Source organism: Hippoglossus hippoglossus, chromosome 16 (genome assembly GCF_009819705.1).
Source record: "Hippoglossus hippoglossus isolate fHipHip1 chromosome 16, fHipHip1.pri, whole genome shotgun sequence".
In the NCBI taxonomy this organism is placed as follows: Eukaryota; Metazoa; Chordata; class Actinopteri; order Pleuronectiformes; family Pleuronectidae; genus Hippoglossus; species Hippoglossus hippoglossus.
In genome coordinates, this window is record NC_047166.1 from 18,680,948 (window position 1) to 18,689,858 (window position 8,911).

The 8,911-nt window shown below is 41.8% G+C and overlaps 2 protein-coding genes across 2 annotated transcripts; one reads left to right on the plus strand and one right to left on the minus strand.

Annotated features, from left to right (window-relative positions):
• Positions 1 to 225: 225 nt before the first annotated feature.
• LOC117777344 (fatty acid desaturase 2-like) lies at positions 226 to 3,165 on the plus strand. The gene is given in 12 exon segments (XM_034612051.1): positions 226 to 372; positions 374 to 457; positions 1,129 to 1,239; positions 1,351 to 1,548; positions 1,652 to 1,688; positions 1,691 to 1,714; positions 1,789 to 1,916; positions 1,998 to 2,018; positions 2,021 to 2,066; positions 2,139 to 2,176; positions 2,178 to 2,216; positions 3,064 to 3,165. Coding segments are annotated over 12 exon segments (975 nt in total).
• Positions 3,166 to 4,336: 1,171 nt separating this feature from the next.
• cnih4 (cornichon family AMPA receptor auxiliary protein 4) lies at positions 4,337 to 8,122 on the minus strand. The gene is made up of 5 exons (XM_034612052.1): positions 8,023 to 8,122; positions 6,481 to 6,549; positions 6,179 to 6,291; positions 5,555 to 5,695; positions 4,337 to 5,411 (listed from the first exon to the last, which is right to left on the minus strand). The coding sequence occupies exons 1-5, from the start codon at positions 8,089 to 8,091 to the stop codon at positions 5,384 to 5,386; spliced, it is 420 nt and encodes a 139-aa protein (XP_034467943.1). The 5' UTR covers positions 8,092 to 8,122; the 3' UTR covers positions 4,337 to 5,383.
• Positions 8,123 to 8,911: the final 789 nt, after the last annotated feature.

The following is an 8,911-nucleotide window of genomic DNA, read 5'->3' on the forward strand; positions in this document are numbered from 1 at the left end:
CAGGCCCTGCTGAGAGACACAGAGAGACCCTCTCAGAAGAGCAGTGTTTTATGCCTTCTTGGATGCCCCACCCAGATGGGCAGATAGGAGCAGGTGATTGTCCCAGCTCCACCCACCAGCTAACTCCCAGTATCTGAAACCAGTATGGCGTGAGGCACACAGACAGGCAGAGTGGGAGGGTCGTGACAACACTGTCAGGGGTGTGTTAAACAGTGTGTGTTTTAGATGGGTGGTGGAGGCCAGCTGAATAAACCAGGAGAGCCAAGGGAGCCAGGGGAGCCAGGGGAGCCAGGGAGAGCTGGACATCTTTACACCTGGGAGGAGGTGCAGAGCCACAGCAGCAGGAACGACCTGTTGCTGGTCATAGAACGAAAAGGTTTACAGCACCACACAGTGGGTAAAAAGACATCCAGGAGGGTTTCGTGTCATCAGCCACTATGCTGGACAGGACGCCACGGTAGATATGCTGGTTATATTCTTTAAAAAAAAAGAAATTATTTAATCTTGGGGCAGACTCCACATCTATCTCTATTTCAAGAGAGACCCATGTCACAATCCGCAAATAGATACGTGAACAACAAAGAGTGGTTTTAACAATATCTCCCGATCATCAGTGATGTAACATGGATCGTCGGGTGTTTCAGTTCATTTACATCAGACACCCTCCAGCTTGTGTCTAAGTAGCTTCTGTGGTCCACGGATCGCCCTGCTTGATCCACAGCCATAGAGATTATTTTAATAAAAACAATTACAAGAAACGTGAAAAACATAATATAACAAAGATTTAAAATCACCAAGGGGAATGTTAGACTTTAGTCAACAGTCTGCTCTATTCATAATGACGTATGGGGATGTCTAAGGCTCTGTAGTTACTGGATCATGTGCTGTAGTGACCAGTTTTAAATGAGAAAAGAGAGGTGAGGTTAGTTTCATCACTCGAGCTTTATAAAGGAATTACTGTTTTTCTTGACTTTAACAATGAGTCTGAAATTCGTTATTTGTGATAAAAGCTCATATGGGTTATTCTATATTTTTGAGGTTGTGGTGCTAATTAATGTCAGTGGTGAAATGCCACTTCTCATTTGCTACATGACACACAGGATTTTCTCCATCTTTCATCTTTTCCAGGAGGCCTTTATTGCTTTTCATCCCGATCTTAAGTGTGTGCAAAAGATTCTGAAGCCTTTGCCGATTGGAGAACTGGCAGCAACAGAGCCCAGCCAGGACCACAACAAAAACGTGAGCCCCATCCATTGGCTGGAGTCTTATCCATCAGGTGCTGAACCCAGATTGTTGTGCGTCACTCAGAAACTATTATAAAACATACTTCTATCTTTTCTTTTTTTTCAGGCAGCACTCATTCAGGATTTCCGCACTTTACGTGCGCAGGCAGAGAGCGATGGGTTGTTTCGTGCCCAGCCCATGTTCTTCTGCTTCCAGCTGGGTCACACCATGCTGCTGGAATCCCTCGCCTGGCTCATGATATGGCACTGGGGAACTAACTGGATACTGACGTGCCTCTGTGCAGTCATGTTGGCAGTTGCTCAGGTGACTGGAACATCATCATCATCATCTCTTGGTCTAAATGCTCCCAATGACGTCCAGCTCTGCAGCAAAAGAACCTCTAAATGCTTGTTCTCTTTTCATGTAGTCACAGGCTGGTTGGCTGCAGCATGACTGTGGACACCTGACAAGTTTGTCATCGGTCATTTAAAGGTGATCGATATTCTTGATCATATTTTCCGTTTTGTAATTTTTTTTACACAGATATTAAAGGATTGTTTTCTTAAGGATTTTCTGCCAACTGGTGGAGTCATTGACATTTCCAGCATCACGCTAAAACCAACATCTTCAGAAAAGACCCTGAGATCAACTTGGTGAACTTCTTTGTAATTGGTGCCACTCAACCGGTGGAGGTAAGTTGCACTCGTTTAAATCCAGTAATGATCCAGTATTTGATCTGCTGGTTACTCTAACTGTGTGTCCCTCTGTTACAGTATGGTATAAAAAAGTTCACACGTATATATATATGCCCTATCATCGCCAACACCAGTACTTCTTTCTTGGTACGTTTTTTAAGAGTCATTTTACCGAATGAAACCATGAACGACTTACAGGAATAATTATCTGTCATTTAGTAGGACCTCCACTGCTTATCCCGTTTTTTTTTCCAATCTGACCAAATTCGCACCATACTCTCCCGCCATGACTGGGTGGTAAGATCCTGTCTTCTGAGTAGTAAAGTAATATTTAAATGTATCTACACTGTAGAAAATTGACCGTAGAATTTAGAGTAAATACTAGAAAATATCTTGTATTACATTATATTACGGAATAATGTTTACATGGGTTGGCTGCTCATAAATAACATCAATTTATAGTTTTTTACACAAAAACAACAATTAATTATAATCTACTTCACAACGTTATCTTTATATGTTCTATTTAAATTACAGAAGTTATGTAGCAGCTGCAGTTTCCAGTATTGTCACCGAGACTTTGTCAGTTACTGAGCAGTGGTGCGTCATCGTCTCCTCAGGCAGTAGGTCATCTGACTGCTGATTTTTCCAACAATTGCACCTTAAAAAACAAACATAGCCTCAAACAAAACACAGCAATATAACATTTTTTGTTTTCTCAGTAGAATACATCGGATTCAGTGAACTTTGCTGCTTCACAGGGTTCCGCCATCAAACTTATGTCGGGCTGCTTGTTCAAACCACTTTGTGCATCACCTGGACTTTTAAAATTTGTTACTGTCAGCTGCTGTTATTATCATTTATGCCAATGATTAATTGTGATATACATTTAAACTTTGTAAAACGACAAAACAATAAGTTACTGTAAAATGTGACTGTAGAAACTACAGACATGTTTTTACTGTGTATTTAAGGGTTAAATAGTTTTTTTTTATCTGTTACAAATAATTAATTTGTTAACAAATACTTCACTTAACACTGCAGATGGAAAATGACATGTGTAAACATATGGAAAGAGTTAAGTTGTCATGATTCCATGTAAATGATTTTGTATGAATCATATTAACATGCTTGTCCTGTGAAGGATCTGGTTTGGTGCATGTCGTTCTATCTACGCTACTTCTGCTGTTACGTTCCCCTGTATGGTCTGTTTGGCTCAGTGGTGCTCCTCAGCTTCGTCAGGTAAAAGATCTGGAAGGATATTAACTTGGAACTTTTGAGAGCTACATTCTGTTCTGTTTTTAACATGAGTGAAAAGTGAATTCATTCATTTGAAAGTTTGTCTCCAATGCTTACACATTGTTTATTAAATAAGCCTTGAGTTACCAAATGTGATTGGAGGTGTTTCCCTATAAATACCCATTACAATAAAACAGCAGTTTGCTGGTTGTCAGTCTCCAACCACAATGAGGACTGAATTTCTGCTATCTGTAAGTGTTTTTAGAGCTGTAAACAGTGATATGAAATATTTATCAGAAGATGTGTCACATAGGCAGCAATAGCGGCGGATGTACCACTGTAGAGAGGGTTGACCACTAACCAGGTCAGTGGTTCGATCCCTGGCATCTCCAGTCTGCATTCAAAGATGAACCTGAACCCCAGATTAAACCTGAAGGTTGTGCTGACAGGTGATGAAAAAGCACAGAATAGATTGTGGATGCATATACATGTGTGTGAATGGAGAAATGCTACTTACTACACCATAAAGGGCTGACATTAATATAATCAGCAAAATCCATCATAAATAATAATAATCCATCAATAATAATAATTCTTAGAATTTATTACTTAAAGCCAATAAACATGAATTCTTGTAGAGTATATATAAAATATATTATAATATATCGTATGGAGTGTTTCCAGTGCAGGAACTTTTTTTTGCTCTGTGGCAAATTTAATAATAATGAAGTTCAATTTCTTAATTTCATCTGTCACAATGAATTGGAAAATTTAAAATAATTTTTTGACCGAACAATATGTAATGTACTGTATAATTAAGTGTGAAAACGTTCTTTTATCATACATTAACTTCAAACCATAGATTCATATTAAACGGTATATAATTAATTATATACAATATATTAACAGATATTAATATACCACATCATCCACTGTAATTCTTTAGCATTTCACTTGTATAGTAACCAGCCACTAAGTTTCTGAAGTTTGAGTTTAAGAGATTGGGACAAAAAAAGAAAAAAATCAAAAGAGATGAAATAACTTCTCCGTTGGTTAATTTAACTGAGAAAACCAGCGGAGCTACAACACACAGACTCCTCGAAAGAAATGGTTCTTTGGATTTCACTGCTGCAAAGTAACTGTGCAATCTCCAACCTCAAGGAAAATAAAGACAAACAACTTGTCTTTCATGTTTATTTATGAAACACATTTCCCTCCCCAAAAGACATTAATGAGACATGAAGTCATTGAAGTGCAGTTCTCCAGGATCCCTGCACAAGTAGCTCACACTACAGCCTCTCATAGTTCAGAACAGTCATGACTGAGGAGTGCACACGTCCATCATCCGAGTGAAGAACTGAGACACCTGCTCACCCACGGAATGTCACATTGTCAGTATAAAAGTTGTTCAGTAAATACTGCATTGGTGTGTGACTGAAGTTGAATCCAAACTGCCACTCTCAGTTCAGACAGCATTCAGCCGAGATGTGACATTTTTCAGATACCACACAAGAGGAGTGCCTGGTTAGTGTGATTGTCTTTCACTCTGCCCAGAGGTGGGTGTGTGTCGGTGGGGAGAAGAGTGGTGTGTTGGTGATCAGTGATGGAGTGTGATGCTGGAGGTCATAGAAAGGCTAAGAATAGGATCAGGCAGGGATCCACTGTTTGATCATTGCCCGTGTTGTCACAATAACAGAGTTTTCACAAAACCTTAGATCAGAACTTTTGTGCAAGCTTCAAGTCCGTTGTGTTACAGTAAACTGGGAGAATGTTGGAACTGGGGGAGTTTAGAGAAATGGAGGAGCAACAACAGCATTGGATAAGACCGACGAGTGCATACACAACACAAAGACAAATGCGGAGGCTACCCAATCTTTCAGAGTCCTCAAACCAATGTAATCAATTTTGCTGTTTCCGTTGAAATGATTCACTAATGCAGATAAAAGCTGAAGAAAATGAACTGATGAGCTAAGTCCCTAACAACAGAATTTTGTCATGATGGCAGTGAAGTGTTAAATGGATAAATATCAAGTTATTATCGTGTCCAAGTGAACACACTGGGATTGTGACAACACAGATGACAGCATGAAGCTCAGTGCAACTGCAGATACTGTAAACGTTTTCTGGAACAGTTGATGCATACAGTGGAGGATGTGAGGGGTAAAACAGAAAAACCTGACGTTTGGAATTTGACGGCTTTGGAATCTGAGAGCTCGCCGAGTGCTTCAGTCGTTGATCAGAGCCAAGATCATGCTGGAAAAACAAGGTGGGAAAGTGTTAATACAAAACTGCCAGTGTGCAAACAGACACTATTATCATACAGGCAGTGTGCTGACTGCTGCAAGATGCCAGCCTGTCATTCTATGTCAGTGTGTCTGCAGTGCCGACGCTCCCACCTGTACAAATAAATGAAGAAGCAGAGCAGGTGGTAACCCAGTTTGATCATGGCCTCCTTCATGTGGGACTTGAGCTGACCTCGGTTGTGGATCTCAGTCGGGTCAAACACGCCCATGTTTCCCATCGGAACCTTCACATGCCTGCAGGGACGGGAAGAGTATTCACCAGGGAGCCTCACTGCACCATAAACCCTGTCCTCTTACCTACAGTAAACCAAATGTGTGTGATGCTCTTTTTCATCCTGAGATAGTTGTTTTTCTTTTTTGTGTCTTTCATTCTGTTGACTTTTTACAAGGGGGCTGGCTGGAGAAACTCTGCAGAAAGTCTGGAGGCTCTCACGCTGACATTTACGTTCACACATACAGCCGCTCCAGAGAATGTCCTGAGAATGTCCAGAGCTGAGTGCATGTCTGGAAGCAGCTTTGGATTAAAATAAAACCTTCATTGTCTATGTCACTGTGTGTGTGTTGCAGAATCAAGCCCTGCTCAGTGCTTTCAATGGCCAATTTCAGCCAGAGATAATGAATGAGTTCCTATGGTAAAAAACTACATAACCATCTCATGACTGTCTCACATTGTACTTGTGTACAGTCTCTGTTATTACAGCACGAGTAGAAACAGACCTGTAAATGTTCCAGACTGCTACAGGCAGGTTGAGGAGGAAGATGAACCAGTGCATGGACACCAACATCAGCATCGTGGAGAGACACTGGCTAACCATCTCTGGAATTACCCACTGGAAACACAACATATCAAACACACAAACATACATACAACGGCTACATCAGAAATAATACAGCCAAATATGAATATTCTCACTACAGCGGCTGTTGAAAAAGATGTGATGATAATAAGGCACAACAAAAGGCAGCATACATGTATAATTATAGATTTAAGTGTGTTGATCCAGAGTACCATGACTTACTTTGTTCAGCTTGGAACAGCAGGCTCTAGCGTTGATGTAGTCACATTCTAGATCAGACAGGGTGATAATCTGAGCTTTCAGTCAAGGTAAAACACAATGTAGCTTTTCATTCTGTTTCCATTGGCTCCGACCAACCGAACAAAACAAACTGATTTCAGACATCACAACAAATGACACAAGCAGGCGTGGGCACACAGGATGACCAACTTCTGGTTACTGATTTTGGTTGCGCGTGCACAACAGTTTGATGCATGTTTCACAACGTGCCTGAGAAAGTCCTTGTCTTCAGAAGTTGACACAAGAGAGGGGTCCTCCTTCTAAATGCTGCCAGAGTTTACAGTCTCTATGCAATTATCAAGATGCCTTCATCCCATTCTCAACTTTCACTTCCGTCTCGAGAAACGCTGCTTTTGCATCGGTGGCTCTACGCCAAAAGCATTTGATAAGGCCAGTGCTGTGAATGATCAAAGTTCTGTAGTCAATAAAAGTGTAAAAGGCAAACACACCCAACCTTTAAAGTAAGGTGGAGACCTTTCAAAGTTAAGGAGAAACCCAACCGTTCACACAACAAGCAGCACTTCCTGTTAAACTCCACTTTAAACAGGAAGAAACCTCTGGAACCAGTGTGGGCAAACATCTGCCTCAACCGGTTTGGGAGGAGAGAGGGGGGGGAGGTTTATAGAGTTATGAAGTTAATAATGAACACCAGTTATTATAATTACTATTATTAACGATAACAACAACAAGCAGCTCTGGAGTCAAAGAAAGAGAGAGAAGAGAGAGAGAGCACATGAGAGAGATAGAGAGAAGAAAGCTAGAAAGAGGTAGAGAGAGAGAGAGAGATGGAGAGAAATACACAGAGAGAGAGAGAGAGATATGAAGAGATAGAGAGAGAAGGAGATACAAAGAGAGATACACCAAGACAAAGGTAGCGAGTGACAGAGAGAGAAATATTGTAAGAGATCGACAGACAGACAGATAGATAGAGAGAGAGATAGTTAGATAGATACTTAGATGGATAGACATACAGACAGACTGATAGAGAGAGAGAGAGAGAGAGAGAGAGAGAGAGAGAGAGAACTAGTTAGAGAGATAGATAGAGAGAGAGAGAGAGAGAACTAGTTAGAGAGATAGATAGAGAGAGAGAAAGATGGATAGACATACAGACAGACTGATAGATAGAGGGAGAAATAAATAGTTAGAGAGATAGATAGATAGACAGACAGACAGACAGACAGAGAGGGGGGGGGGGGGGGGGGGGTAGATAGACAGATAGATAGTGGAAGAGAGAGAGAGCCAGAGAGAGAGAGATAGTTAGAGATAGTTAGACAGACAGACAGGTTGGTGTATCTGTGTCTGTGCTGACTCACTGTCCTCCTGACCTGTAGGACCGTGTTGTTGTGACTACACCTCCACCACCAGGAAACACTTCATCACTTCACACCGGGCTCACCGACCCCCGGTCCGCGGCTCCACCTGTCCCCGCTCATATCAACCGACCCGCTCCGCACACACCCAGCAGCGCACAGACAGGAAGGATACAAAGTAAACCGAGAGGAAAATCAGGGCACAGCAGTCAACGAGCGACAGAATGAACACTGCCGCCTCCATTTTCTTCTTCCGTCACTAACTCGCTGAGTCCGGAGGGCCCGAGACTCTGAGTTCTTCAGGGCGGTGCTGCCCCCTGGTGGGCGGAGAGGAACAGAGTCACCGCTTTAGAAATCATAGACTGTATATAAAATACTAAAATAGAACCACACCTCAGAAGTGTCATCTATTATAATCTTTACTAACATGACGGGTCAGGTGGGAGAGCAGTTGATGGGATGATTGGGAATCAGTGAGCTGGCTCCAGGGGCAGGGGATAAATATGATGCACACCCACACTCAAGTGTGTGTTTTTAACCAGAGGAAATCTGAGATTGTTATCCATGCCTTCATTTCCTCTCGTTTGGATCAGTGCAACCTCTTCACCTGCCTGAGTCAACAGAGTCTACATAGATTACAGCTAATCCAAAACACAGCAGCCAGACTCCTCATCAAATCTGCTAGAAGAGAGCATGCTACTCTGAGTTTAGCTTCTCTTCATTGGCTTGCAATATTTTACAATTGAAGTGAAGATTTATTGCTAACTTTTAAAGCCCGCTCTAGACTCGTACCTAACTACATTTTGGATCTTTTGACATCATACGTGCCCGGTCGTAACCTGAGGTCCTCAGTGAAGACCCTGCTCACATCCCAAAGACCAGGCTGAGGACCAGAGGAGACCTAGCCTCTTCTGTCAGGGATCCCACTCTGTGGAACAATCTCCCTGAGAAGATGTGTCTGATAAACTCCTTATTCTCTTTTAAAGCTCTACTAAAGACAAAGACAAGACATTTACAAAACAGAATAGCTGGAATAACTGGAACAGTGAGAACAGGCCAGTAAC